This window comes from Rana temporaria, chromosome 11 (genome assembly GCF_905171775.1).
Source record: "Rana temporaria chromosome 11, aRanTem1.1, whole genome shotgun sequence".
Lineage (NCBI taxonomy): Eukaryota > Metazoa > Chordata > Amphibia > Anura > Ranidae > Rana > Rana temporaria.
In genome coordinates this window covers 151,396,648-151,411,860 of record NC_053499.1, presented here as the reverse complement: position 1 = coordinate 151,411,860, position 15,213 = coordinate 151,396,648, and the positions used below count along the sequence as shown (strand labels likewise).

Here is a 15,213-nt window from a genome sequence, read left to right as displayed (position 1 = left end):
CAAATAGAGCGCTCTTTTAATGGTATTTGATCACCCATGTGTTTTTATTAAAGTATTTTTTTTTTACTTTCTGCTATAAAACATACCCAATAACAAAATGTAAAAAAGCCAAATTTCTTCATAAATTTAGGCCAATATGTATTCTGCTACATATTTTTGGTAAAATAAGCGTAAATTGATTGCTTTGCGCAAAAGTTATAGCATCTACAAACTATAACATTTTTATGGAATTTTTATTTATTTAATTTTACTAGTAATGGCGGCGATCAGTGACTTATAGCCGTACTTTAATATTGCGGCGGACAAATCGGACACTAACCGACATTTTTTTTGGGGGACCAGTGACACCAATACAGTGATCAGTGCTAAAAATATGCACTGTACTAATGACGAAGATATTTGCCAGCACACCATGGATCGACATAAAACAGCGTCCAAACGGATAGTTTATTGCATGATCACAACACAAGGAGAGTGCAACGTTTCAGAGGCACGCAGGACCCCTTCGTCAGGCATGGAGAGTGCAACGTTTCAGAGGACCTCTTAGTCAGGCATGGAGAGTGCAACGTTTCAGAGGACCCGTTGTAAAAATGGTACTACAGCGCTAATTAAATATTTAAAAAAATGACATTAACAAAATTACCAAATAATAAACGCAGCAATAAAGTGATGTATGTCAAACAAAGTAGTGCAAAATTATATATAGTATATTGCGCTGAATATTAACTAAGATAATGTGAAAACCAAAATATAAGTGATTCAATATCCAATAAGTAATTACACATATCCACAAACAAAAAGCAATTAGTCCAATTGCATGGATACACCAGTGCTTCTTCCGTGAACAACACCCTGTGAAATGATTGAGAGATGTGGGATCTTATCACACTATGTAGACATCTGTTTCATATATACAGCGCTTCCTCCACACTGATACAGCTCATAGAAAAACAAGAGAAGAGATCTCATAGCGCAAATAGCATGAACAAATTGGGATAAATGATTTCTGACAAGGTCTCACTCACGAATCCACCGAGTTTAAACAGCATTTAGGACAACCAAGCACCAATCCTTCAAATTAAGCCGCTCAGCGTCTCTGATGCACTCTCCTCATTCGGATCTGCGATCCGTCCCGCTCGTAACTCCTCCCCCACGCGTTACGTCACTAGACACGTGACTTAGTCATGGGTAACTGCTTGCCAGGTCTCAGCTGATGTTATTTATAGTCAGCGAGATACTCAGGCACCAACGGGATGTGCAGTAAGGGAGTGTTTCATCTTGCATCATCGCAGGCTCATAAGGATTGGTAACATATTCATATGTATAATATATAATTTTAATACAGGTACAATTTAAAATTTGTTGTTAAAAACAATCATTCATATTCGACAACTGGGGATATGTATATATACATAGCAGCCTCCAGTGGTCACAAGTGGTACAACACTATAACCTCCAACACATCATCAATTTATATGGACAACTGTGGGTATGTACAACAGCCTCCAATGGTCATTAGTGGTACAACACTTGAAATTGTAACAAAAGAAACTCCAGCAACTTATCAATACCCATATTTGCCGGACATGATAAAAAATTTATATAATATATAAAAATTTAAAATAAGCATAGAATATGTATATAAAAACATAGTAAAATACCTATTAAAATTAAAAACCAGAGAGGAAAAATATCTCAACATTACACATATAGGTAAAAATGTGAAAATGTATAAAATATATAAAATATAAAAATCAGTAATCAGAGATGAAACAATTGAGATCAAATTCAATATTTAACCCATTCGGTGATAATGATCTCATTTCATGTATCCATCTTGATTCAGTCTGACTTAATAGCCGTACCATATGACTCCCCCTCCAGTGTGGATTATATTTGGCAATAGCCCAAAATTTGAGGTCTTTGGGGTTATTTTGATGACACATAGAAAAATGGCGTGACACATTATGGTCAGGGAAGCCCTTTTCAATATTTTGAACATGCTCCCTCAAACGTTTCCGCAAGGGCCTTTTGGTACGGCCAATGTACTGAAGGGAGCATGGACATTGTAAGGCATAGACTACACCCTCAGTTCTGCACGTTATTAAATCTTTGATTTGATATTCCTTTTGAGTAACGTTAGATACAAAACTGGAGCATTTTTGTCCATTAAAATTAGTCTTTCTGCAGGCAAAACATCTTTTACAAGGGAAGAAGCCTTTTCCTTGGAAGAAAGTTAGTCTATTAGATTTAGTAGGGTGATCAGGTACATTCTTAGCCACTAAATCCCTTAAAGTGGGTGCCCGTCTATAGATTATTCTTGGCATACTTGGCAATATACATTGTAATTGTTTATCCGCCTGTAATATAGCCCAATGCCTTTTGAAGATAGTCTCCAATTGTTTGTGTTGGACGTTGTAATTCAAAATAATTGGTACTTGATCATCCAAAACTGTTCTTTTAATCCTATCTTCTATTAGTGTTTCTCTGGGTATTTCCAACACTTTTTGGATCTGTGTCTGTATAAAGCCAGTGTCATATCCTTTGTTCACAAACTTTTCACCAATCATATTAGCCTGGTCCATGAATATTTGTGGGTCACTACAGTTTCTACGGATCCTGACCAGTTGCCCCTTCGGGATATTTATTAACCAGGGGTCATGATGGCAGCTATCCACCGGTTTCAGAGGACCCCTTTGTCAGGCATGGAGAGTGCAACGTTTCAGAGGCATGCAGGACCCCTTAGTCAGGCATGGAGAGTGCAACGTTTCAGAGGCATGCAGGACCCCTTAGTCAGGCATGGAGAGTGCAACGTTTCAGGAGGCACGCAAGACCCCTTCGTCAGGCATGGAGAGTGCAAAGTTTCGGAGTTACGCAGGACCCCTCATCCAGGAACGTGTGCGATGGAAATATGAAGGAAGTCACTGTACTAATAACACAGCCCGGGAAGGGGTTAACATTAGGGGCGATTAAAGCGTTAACTGTGTGCCTAGCCAGTGTTTTGGTATAGTAGGGGAAAGGCATAGACAGATCCTTGTCCCTGCTTTGCAGAAACACAGGATCCATGCCTTCCTTACTGACAGAACGGCGATCTGCCTTGTTTTCATAGGCAAGCTGCTGTTCTGCCTGAGTCCTGAACAGACATGTACAATCACAGCGAGAGCGAGCCGAAGCCGGTGGTGCGCACTGGCGCCCCGATACCCGGAAGTGCAAGGCCCGGTATATATGTGTGATCCTGCACAACGCGGCCGCCTTGTAGCAGTAGACCTGCTATAGGGCGGTCTGGAACTGGTTAAGTATCTTCTGTGCATGGAATGACCCTTTGTTCCCTACAATGCACAACTGCAGAGGATGGTTAGATCAGTCTCATCATTTACAAACGTGAGGACAGGTCTGGTGGCCACTGCAACTGGGAGACCCCTTACCTCCAGTAACACTGATGCAATTTCCAGATGGTTTCCCATACAAGCGTACATAAGAGGTGTATTGCCATGCATGTCTCTCTTATTTTTCCCAGTGCTGTACTCCATCAAGATCTTCACCACCTGTTGAAAACAGAAGATATCAGTGAGATACAAGTCACCTGCCAAGTTTTTACCGATGTGTCCCACTCTCCATGTTGGCATTCCTTTTTAGGGGGGGGGGGGGGGAGTGGGAACACACCTACTGCAGAACGAGAAGTAGGACCCAAAGATTGTGTTGCTGTGGTTACAAGGAAGTGCAGTAAAACCTTGGATTCAGAGTAACTTGGTTTGAGAGCGTTTTGCAAGACAAGCAAACATTTTTAAATACATGTTGACTTGATATACGAAGAAGAAGGAAGAAGAAGGAAGAAGAAGGAAGAAGAAGGAGGAGGAAGGAGGAAGAAGGAGGAAGAAGGAGGAAGAAGAAGGAAGAAGAAGGAAGAAGAAGGAGGAAGAAGAAGGAAGAAGAAGAAGGAAGAAGAAGGAGGAAGAAGGAGGAAGAAGGAGGAAGAAGAAGGAGGAAGGAGGAAGAAGGAGGAAGAAGGAGGAAGAAGAAGGAAGAAGGAGGAAGAAGAAGGAAGAAGGAGGAAGAAGGAGGAAGAAGGAGGAAGAAGAAGAAGGAAGAAGGAAGAAGGAGGAAGAAGGAGGAAGAAGGAAGAAGGAGGAAGAAGGAAGAAGGAGGAAGAAGGAAGAAGGAGGAAGAAGGAGGAAGAAGGAGGAAGAAGGAGGAAGAAGGAAGAAGAAGGAGGAGGAAGAAGGAGGAAGAAGAAGGAAGAAGAAAGAAGAAAGAAGAAAGAAGGAAGAGGAGGAAGGAGGAAGAAGAAAGAAGAAGAAGAAAGAAGGAAGAAGAAAGAAGAAAGAAAAAAGATTTAGCAACATATTGCAACACTTAGAGGCGCCTCTCTTCTCTTTTATACTCTGTAGCTCCTGCTGGATTTTGCTTCTAATCCCCTTGCGGAGGCTTCCATTTGTGGATGGACATTTTATGGTTACATAACCTATCACATCGCTATAATCTTTATTTGGACTATAAACTGCAGGACGTATGAATAAATGGTTATGGAACGGATCATTTGAGTTTCCATTATTTCTTATGGGGAAATTTGCTTTGATATACAAAGTGCTTTGGATTACAAGCATTTTTCTGAGAACAAATTATGCTCGCAATCCAAGGTTTTACTGTATAAGAACCCCCCAGGTGACTCCGCCCACCAAATGACCCCTTCCAATAAAATATAACTTGGAGTGAATTGGGTATCTATGGACGATGCAAGGATTTTTAACAAACGTTGTTGCAATTTCCGAATGTCCTTTTAAAGACCAATTCCTGTGACCGATATAACTATCCGGACTATTCTCACTGTTTAAGTAGGAAAGATGCAGTGTCTGCATCCCTTTAGCAGACAAGGCTTAGGGAGTATCTACCATTAAATTCCTTTTGCAGAGAATAGTCAGTCCCTCAGTTTTAAACCTTTCACTGTTAAAGTGGTTGTAAACCCCTTTAACCTACAGGCAAGCCTAGATTAAGGCTTACCTGTAGGTGCCTACAGAATACAGTTATTTGCAGAAATGACAGGCGCCAATGTCTACGGCGCATGCGAGCCATAGACAACGGCACAGGCGCACTGAAAGTGCAGTTTTCTTCAATGGCATTAACGAGGTTAATGTCGTGTTTTCGCGCATGCGTGGGGACCTGCCGGTCCAGCGTGAATGCGCGGGAGTGACGTCATCGCCGCTCCGGCCAATCACAGCGCAGGAAGAAGATGCGAGGAGACATGGCAGCGGCGGAGGGGAACGAGGAGGACTTCGATCTCAGGTAAGTGCCACAGGGTTTACTTCCTCTTTAAACCAGTAGTAGCAGGAGATTTGAAAGCCACCCAGCAGTGCAAATAAGATAGCTCCCCCCAGTGGGCAGATTCTGAACACTGCAGAAAAACGGATTCCACATGGGCATCCAGTCTAAAAAGCGTTGCTTGCACACGTTTCAGCATAAAGCAATGGAGCCAGACTCACATCCAGATGTCCTTTGTGGCAGGCCAGGTGAAGCGGTATTGCGCGGTTAGCATTCTTAGCATCCACTTGAGCCCCGTGTTTCAGTAGGAGAGAGAGAAGGAGGGTGTGACCGTGCAGACTGGTTATATGGACAGGAGTGAAACCGTCTCGGCTGGTCACGTTGACACTGAGGCCATTGGAAGGAATCTTGCTCAGCTTCTGCAGACAGATACAAAAATAACTAGAAACATTTAAAAGGAGATGTAAACCCGAGTTTATGTTTAGTTTGCTCTGCGTGTCATAACCCCTTCCCACCAGCCCCATTAAAAGATCTTACAATGGAGGAGTTTCTTGGGCTTCCTGATAATGTGATTGGTTGTCACAGTAATCATGTGATCAGGAGCCCATCTTCAAAGTCTCGGCGATCAGTGGTGCGCTCTGTCCCTGGGACATGGTGCATCACCAATCCCGGTAAAGAGCCGATGAAGGGGCTCTTTACCCAGGTGATCGGCTGTGTCCAATCACAGCTGATCACATGTAAACAAGGAAATGCCAGTTATTGGCTTTCCTCTCCCCACACTGACAGCAAGCAAGGAAAAAAAGAGCCGATCAGTGGCATTTCCTCACAGGGGAGATCTGTACAGATTATCAGTGCAGCCCCAACAGTGCCCATCAGTGATGCCAATCTGTGCCCAACAGTGATGCCTGTCAGTTATGCCTTTCAGTGCCACCAATCAGTGCCCACCTATCCATGCTGCCCATCAGTGCAGCCTCATCAGTGAAGGAGAAAAAATTACTTATTTTCAAAATGTTATAACAGAAGCTAAAAAAAAAACAATGTTTTTTTTTACCCTAAAGTTTTGGTCTTTTTTTCTTTTTTCTTTTAGCAGAAAATGAAAAACCCAGGGGTGATTAAATACCATCAAGAGAAAGCCGTCTCAAAAAAAATATATAAAAATTAATTTGGGTACAGTGTTGCATGACCGCACAACTGTGATTTGAAGTGCGACAGTGCTGAAAGTTGGCCTGGGCAAGAAGGGGGTAAGTGTGCCCAGTAGGCAAGTGGTTAAAGCAGCCTCCCTCAACCTTTTCAACACAGAGGAAGCAATAAAAAAATAACTTTCCAGTCTCAGGCAACCCCTGCTAAAAGGTTACTACAGCTATAACTCATAATATATGAGTGTGATGGTCAATGGGAAAAATTACCCCATTAAAGCTAAAAGAGATCAATGGTGTCAGTAGGAACTTATCTGCTCAATGTACCCCTAGAAACCCTAAAGTTCCACCACTTCCCTACCACACATTGTGATATGACGGCGGCAGAAACCCTTCGCCCCTCCGGCCACTGTCATATGACTTATTTTTCTTCCTGAGCCTCTAGGGGGCACGTGTGTGCCCCCGCGCGTCGCTCGGCACCCGATGCACGTGCCCGGCGGCCGCGATGTCCGCCGGGCACCCGCAATTGCCTGTGAACAAGGCAGGACCACGTCCGTCAGAGGAGAGACCAATGTGTATTCCCAGTACAGAGGAACACTGATTGGTCTCCTCCCCTTGCGAGTCCCCACCCCCTACAGTTAGAATCACTCCCTAGGATACGCAGTTAACCCCTTGATTGCCCCCTAGTGTGTTACCCTTTCCTGCCAGTCACATTTATACAGTAATCAGTGCATTTTTATAGCACGGATCGCTGTATAAATGTGAATGGTCCCAACATAGTCTCCGAAGTGTCCGCCGCAAAAATCGCAGATCGCCACCATTACCAGTAAAAAAAAAAAAAAAAAAAAAACACACACACACACACACACACACACACACACACACACACACCCCAATAAAAATGCCGTAAATCTAGCTCCTATTTTTGTAGACACTATGGCCCAGATTCTCAAAGGAGTTACGACAGCGCAACACCATTTGCGCCGTCGTAACTCCTCATCTGGCCCCGGGTATCTATGCGACCGATTCTTAGAATCAGTTACTCATAGATACCCATTAGATCTGACAGGCGTAAGGCTCTTACGCTGTCAGATCTTAAAAGCAATTTTTTTTCCCGCCGCTAGGTGTCGCATCGTCGTTTTCCCCGTCGTCTATGCAAGTGAGGTAATTACACGAGATTCCCGAACATACGCGAGGTCGACGCTGAGAATTTAGGTCGTTTCCGTAGCGTACGCGACGCGTAAGGTTGCCCCTGCTATTAGGAGGGGCAACCAATCTTAAGTATGGCCGTCGTTCCCGCGTCGAATTTAAAAAAAATTACGTTGTTTGCGTAAGACGTCCGTGAATGGCGCTGGACGCCATTTACGTAAATGTCTAAGCAAATGACGTCGGGGCGACATCATTTAGCGCAATGCACGTCGGGTAATTTACCCGACGGAGCATGCGCAGTACGCTCGGCGCGGGAGCGCGCCTAATTTAAATGGTGCCCGCCCCATTTGAATTGGGCGGGCGTGCGCCGAGCGATTTAACGATACACCGCCGCAAGTTTACAGGTAAGTGTTCTGAGAATCAGGCTGTAAACCTGCGGCGGTGCAACGTAAATCACATACGTTACGCTGCCCAGGAGCAACGTAAATGTATGAGAATCTGGCCCTATAACTTTTGCGCAAACCAATCAATATACACTTATTGGGATTTTTCTTTTTTTACCAAAAATATGTAGAAGAATACGTATCGGCCTAAACTGAGGAAAAATAAAAAAAAATGTATATATTTTTGGGGGATATTTATTATTATAGCAAAAAGTAAATAAATATTGTGTTTTTCTCAAAATTGTTGCTCTTTTTTTGTTTATAGAGCAAAAAAAAAAAAAAAACGCAGAGGTGATCAAATACCACCAAAAGAAAGCTCTATTTATTGGGGGGGGGGAAAAAATATCAAAATTTCATATGGGTACAGTGTTGCATGACCACGCAATTATCATTCAAATTGTAATAACGTTCAAAGCTGAAAATTGGTCTGGGCAGGAAGGGGGGTGAAAATGCCCGGTATTGAAGTGGTTAAAGGATAACCAAAACCTTAGTGAATCAGAGTAATGCAATAATTATAACTTCATAGGAAGAGAGAGAGTCCTTAGTAGTGGAAATCTGCAAGGTCTCCCAGAATTATTGTGCTTCACATAAAATGGATGCATATAAATTCACATAAAATGATGCATATAAATTCACATAAAATGATGCATATAAATTATTGTGCTTCACATAAAATGATGCATATAAATTATTGTGCTTCACATAAAATGATATAAAAAAACAAGGTGCAATCAGCGCAAATATATAGATCAAAAAATTATGATATTAAAAGTGTATTTATGTGATACAGACCCCCAGGGTTCAGATCACTGGTAATGCCAGCTGAACACTAAGGGAAATTCGCAAAAATCCTAAGCAAGTAAAAAATAAAATAGAAAAAGTGCAGCGCAAAACTCAAATATATAAATGATACTGGTATACTCAAACACCAATACCATAAGTGTGAATATAAATATGCAGAAAAAAAAAAAAAAAAAAAAAAAAAAAAAAAACAAAAAAAAAAAAAAAAAATATATATATATATATATATATATATAAAAAATTAAATACAATTCAAACAAACAGTCCAAAAGTCCATAAGTGTCAGAAGATGAGTGAATTAAACGAAAATAAATCTCCACCACGTGACAATCCACCAAAATTTTGAAGTGATCCCTCCACCGTTGTAGATGGCTACTCTCACCTTCATATATGGACCACTGAGTTAACAGATGGTCAATAAAGCAAATCAAATAGGCAGGTCATGAACAGGAACCAGGCTGATGTATTAGATCCTCATAAGACAACCAAACCGCAAAGGACAGGTGCATGTAAAGAGATAATCACAGACTAAGTGCTCACTGTTGCAATGTGTGGATTTATTCTTTAAAAGAAGCAAAAGTCAGGCTACTCACATTTGGCCAGACAAAAAACGGCATGAAGTAACAATCTTTAGGAATGAACAGCAGATGAGCGACGTGATGTTTCAGGCTCGGTGGTTTAGGAGCCTGAAACATCACGTCGCTCATCTGCTGTTCATTCCTAAAGATTGTTACTTCATGCCGTTTTTTGTCTGGCCAAATGTGAGTAGCCTGACTTTTGCTTCTTTTAAAGAATAAATCCACACATTGCAACAGTGAGCACTTAGTCTGTGATTATCTCTTTACATGCACCTGTCCTTTGCGGTTTGGTTGTCTTATGAGGATCTAATACATCAGCCTGGTTCCTGTTCATGACCTGCCTATTTGATTTGCTTTATTGACCATCTGTTAACTCAGTGGTCCATATATGAAGGTGAGAGTAGCCATCTACAACGGTGGAGGGATCACTTCAAAATTTTGGTGGATTGTCACGTGGTGGAGATTTATTTTCGTTTAATTCACTCATCTTCTGACACTTATGGACTTTTGGACTGTTTGTTTGAATTGTATTTAATTTTTTATATATATATATATATATATATATATATATATATATTTTTTTTTTTTTTTTTTTTTTTTTTTTTTTTTTTTGTGTTTTTTTTTTTTTTTTTTTTTTTCTGCATATTTATATTCACACTTATGGTATTGGTGTTTGAGTATACCAGTATCATTTATATATTTGAGTTTTGCGCTGCACTTTTTCTATTTTATTTTTCACATAAAATGATGCATATAAATTATTGTGCTTCACATAAAATGGATGCATATAAATTCACATAAAATGATGCATATAAATTATTGTGCTTCACATAAAATGATGCATATAAATACAAAATGTCTGTTAATTTTTATAAATAAAACAAAACCAGGCTGACCTTCTGAACAGGAGCGCAGGTCCGGCACTGACACAATGGATGGCAAAACTCTTTCTTCCCCAGCAAAGAATCCTCCATCTCATCCTCATAGTCTTCATCAACCCACTCCAAGAGGTACCGCACCTAGGGGAAAACAACGGAATAAGCAAAAAGGAAATAAAATGAAGTCTGTACAAATTTTGTATAATAATAAAAAAAAAAAAAAAAAAAAAAAAAAAAAAAACCTACCATCTCCAAATCACCATCAGAAACAGCTCTTAAAAGTTTTTCAACCTGTAAAAGGAAAAAAAATTACCGTATATATATATTTTTAAGAAAAGCAGGTAATTTAGGATCAACGTCTTATCCTTTTTACCCTGAATAAATAGTTTTTAGGTCTTGGGAATAACTGTCCAGAATTATTCTACCTACAGTTTGCAGAACATCGGCATTAAAAGTTTGTTCTAAACCTAAGCAAGCTTAAATCCGCTCCCGCCCCCATTCTAAGCTTGAAAAGGAAAGGATGTGTATACTTATCTATTCTAAAAGGTGCTTCAATCACATGTTCTCCCCAGCGGCTGGCTGCAGGGGAGAGGAGAGGGCATCAACAACGGCTGCAGAGCCTGGGCAGTGATGTCCCTTACACTAGGGCTCCTTTCACACTTCTGCGACTTGAGATCCGACTTGCAAGACCTCAAATCGCAGGACATGTGAACTTCAATGCATTTCTGAGATCCATTCCTACTGACACTACAGAAGTCGCTGTGACGTTCGTTAAAAACGTCAATCACGTCGGGTCACTAGTCATTAACATAAAACAAGCCCCCCTGTTCATCATTTGAATTAGGCGCGCTTAAGCCGGCCCATTTACGCTACGCCGCCGTAACTTAGGAGTTACTTATATAAATAAATGTTTAGGGGTTCTGAGTAAATTTTGAAGCAAAAAAATAAAAATGATTTTAGATGTAGGAGAGAGATGCCAGAATTGGCCCGGTAGGGAACTAGTTAAACTGAATTAAAATTTCGGCTTTTTTTGTTTCTTTCCACTAGTCATTGCGGGAAAAAAAAAAAAATGAACATGTAAATACACCTATGCACACACATACATCCAGAGATCTTATGCAAAGCATCCATCCATACATACTAGGCAAAAATGGAGTGCACCTGAAATGAGATGTGATCTGACATATAAAGTTCATATAAATTTACCTCTTTATATTTGCTTTTAGTGTCTTCCTGCCCAGTGCTGGTGGACAGCGAGGAGAGGCTGGACTCGGACGAGTCTCTGCTGATCGTGTCAGCAGACTGAGGTGGTGAGCGCCTGGGGGACTGAACCAAGACCCACATCAACAAAAATAAAGAGAAGGGTTGTAGAGATGTGAATACATAGAGCCAGGGCAGGTCTCATGGCAGAACTAAAGACGTAGTACTTACCTCGGAATGACTCTGCCTCCTGTTGTTGTCAGCGTGAGCCGTCTCCATGATGGACAGAATCTATGACACAAAATAGGAAAGGGTGTTGAGTATACCGTGTTTCCTCCGAAAATAAGCCCGGGTCTTATATTAATTTTGGCAACAAAAGACACAGTAGGGCTTATTTTCGGGGTAGGTCTTACCATGTAATGCGCTGTTTTCTCTTCCCCTCTCCCTCCCTGCTTGATAGGAATCCCCAGTGTGAACGGCATTAAAATCCTATAATCCACTCTATTACAGTATTATATAATGTACAATGTGTGTGTTTCTGTAATATAATTGTGCCAAATACCTTCATTATAGCACCGCTCTGCGCTTCTGTGACCCGCCGGAGCTCTCCTCCCCGCATTTATATTACAGAAACACACACATTGTACATTATATACCGTATTTATCGGCGTATACTGCGCACTTTTTTCCCTGAAAATCAGGGCAAAATCGTGGGTGCGCGATATACGCCGATACCCACGCCGAGTTTGAATACTGCGCCGGCATATACCGAGCGCAGTACACTCGTGTAGTCGGGCAGGCTCGGCTCCTCTCGCGCTCACGTCCTGGACGAACAGGACGTGAGCGCGAGAGTAGCCGAGCCTGCCTGACTATACACGAGTGTACTGCGCTCGGTATATGCCGGCGCAGTATTCAAACTCGGCGCGGGAAAGCGGGAAACGAGCAGGGAGGACCCCGCAGAAGGACGCCGGACCCGACGAAGAGGACACCTGAAGTCGCAGACGGACACCGGACCCGACGAGGCCGCCGATGGACGCCGCGCAAGACACCAAAACTAAGTACTAAAATGTTTTTTTTACAGGAATGTCGGGTCCACTTTAGGGGTGCGCGTTATACCCCGATAAATACGGTACTCCTTTAATAGAGTGGATTATAAAATTTTACAAGCATTTTAAAACTAGGGCTTATTTTTGGGGTAGGGCTTATATTGCAGCCCTCCTGGAAAATAACGCTAGGTCTTATTTTCGGGGGGAAACACGGTAGCAATTCACAAGACAGCAAATGACGAATTTTAAGTGACCTTTGACCTCTGATGTTCAAGCTGAAGTGCCAGATTAAAAAATTTGTGAGGCCGGGGTCACAGATATATGCAAATTGGAATGCAGGTTTTTCCTGACATCCAATTCGCACGACAGGAGACAGTGTGACCGGTTCTCGATAGATCCGGTTCACACAGCTCCGGGGTGGCCGCGGTCCACATTTGGAAAGGGTCCTGTGAGCCTTTGGTTCAGATTCAGGTGCGAATTTAGGGAGAAATTTGGACCCGAGTTGCACCTGAATCGGTGAAGGGACGCACCGGACCCCCTGTTGTGAATCGCGGCCGCAGCATGTGTGAACCCAGCATAAAAGCTAAATAAAAAAACAACATTTGAGACTATTTTTTTTTTGCCACTTATTGAACAGATGCAACAAAAATCTTTTTTAATGGTGTATTTAAAATAAGAAAAAACAAAGAGCAAGTAAGGGATGATCATTGTTCATTCACAGAATGTTCATCTATAAGCTTTTTTAATGCAGTTTCTTCAGCTAACCCAGAGTGCTCTGGGAATCTAGTCACCGCGTATGAATGCCATCGCCGAGAAGAGCAGGGAGAGAGGAGCGGAGGTTCGCTCACCCGCATCGCTGGACCGTAGGACAGGCGAGTGTCCGAATATTAAAAGTCAGCAGCTACACTTTTTGCAATGGTAGCTGCTGACTTTTATATGGGTGGAACTCTGCTTTAACTAGATAGTTGCGTAGTTACATGTGTTTGGCTCACTGCTGTTTTTAGTGTCATGGCCAATTGATTCCCCCGTGTCCATATATTAATCCACCTAGCTTGTCCCTCCCTAGGCACAGGCAACTTCTTGTTTTGGGTCAGACATCATCCAGTGCATGCCTTGCCATTTTCCTCTGTGTTGTATGACACATATGGTGGGAGTGCTAATGTCATACCTCCCAACTGTCCCTGATTTCGAGGGACTGTCCCTGATTTCGAGCAATGTCCCTCCTCATTTGTCCCTCATTTTGGTCTGATCCAAATAAAGTGCATTTTATATACAGCTATATCTATCAAAAAGTGTTTTCCAGCACTAAACCTTTCATCTCATTTTTTAATTGCTGCATTTGTAAATTCCAAAAGCCAATATAAAGGAATAGTAATGGTAAAATAAGCACTTGTGGGTTTAACCAATCTTATTTTTTTGGTACAATTCTCCTTTAAGGGGGCGTGGCAAAAGGTGTTTCCTATGCCTGCATACTTTTGCTGATAGGTGTCCCTCATTCCTATCTCAGAAAGTTGGGAGGTATGCCAATATGTGATGAAAACACATTCCTTCCAGCATGGAAAGCTCCGATAATTGCTCTGCCTGTTTGTGTCTTTTAGATCCATTTACTATTTAGATCTCACCTGCACTAGCACTAAACTAAGAGAGCTAGGGATTGTGGGATATGTAGTCTCTTCACAGAAAATGTTGGTTCTCAGACTACAGAGGCCATGCATTAACCTTTGCAGTGCCATGCTGCATGCCTCATGATTGAACATAAACAATGCAGGAACGGGAAGATTTACTCTACTTTATGCCAATAATTGACACCATGAAACTACATAAACATGCATATCTTATGCAGATGAAAAACACAAGTTGCAGGTGGGAAGGTTTATAATGTCTTTAAATGTTTATTAGTTCACATCCACTTCAACAGCAGCAGTTAAACATCCCACAGACACGTCAATGTTCAGTGTGATCTATTACCTTGGAATTCAGTGCACACTGCAGAGGAGTTTCCTTCCTTCTGTTTGGGATGTTGGTGCTGGCTCCATTCTGTAGCAAGACTTCGATAATCCCCTGATATCCCCAGCGGGCAGCGATGTGCAGTGCTGTGTCCCCCTTCTCATTAACGCAGTCCATTCTACATAAGTTCCCGTCACAATACACTAAAGCCTTCACACACTGGAAGAAGCAACAGCATTGCCATCACAGGGTGGCAAGTCTCATAGAAAACATTCATAATGCATATTTGTTGGTCTCTTTAGCTCCACATATTCACCTTTCCTTTCCTCATCCTACTGCTAAAAGCAGAAATACCCGGTTGCCTCGAGCGTGGGAGAGCACCTGGCTCACTTCCCTCCCTACCAAATGACAGCAATGGTGGTTAGGTGATTGACCAGTGTTGTCACTTGAGAAAGAGACCATGTTCTATGTAAGCTCCAGCTAGGATCATTTACACAATGCTTCTTTCCCTCCTTCCCAATGGCAAACAGGGAAGCAAAGGAAAGAGAGGTTACTGCGGGAGCCCACTTTAAAATAAACCTATTGCTTTGCCCTTCTCAAAACCTCTGTTTCACTTTAAAAAAGTTTTTAGAACGGTCTCCTATTACCGGCAGCCACCAAGTTATCCTTCCAGTTAAGACCCCACTGGGTGGCAGATGAAGTATTAAATGTCTATAAATTAGTCTTCCCCCAAACTTTATAAACTATTCACCCACCTGTATATCTTGCATAGATCCTAA

General features: G+C 41.9%; 1 protein-coding gene across 2 annotated transcripts in view; it reads right to left on the bottom strand.

Annotated features, from left to right (window-relative positions):
• The window catches only part of ANKRD27 (ankyrin repeat domain 27), an 83,754-nt gene that overhangs the window by 10,562 nt on the left and 57,979 nt on the right, over positions 1 to 15,213 (bottom strand). The window contains exons 18-24 of one of the 2 annotated variants that reach the window (XM_040329461.1): positions 14,456 to 14,653; positions 11,673 to 11,732; positions 11,448 to 11,585; positions 10,488 to 10,532; positions 10,260 to 10,382; positions 5,478 to 5,675; positions 3,426 to 3,545 (exon numbers count right to left, since the gene is read on the bottom strand). In XM_040329461.1, the coding sequence (XP_040185395.1) occupies positions 3,426 to 3,545; positions 5,478 to 5,675; positions 10,260 to 10,382; positions 10,488 to 10,532; positions 11,448 to 11,585; positions 11,673 to 11,732; positions 14,456 to 14,653 (882 nt within the window). The remainder of the gene's footprint in view (positions 1 to 3,425; positions 3,546 to 5,477; positions 5,676 to 10,259; positions 10,383 to 10,487; positions 10,533 to 11,447; positions 11,586 to 11,672; positions 11,733 to 14,455; positions 14,654 to 15,213) is intronic. The other variant, XM_040329462.1, reaches the window with a different exon arrangement.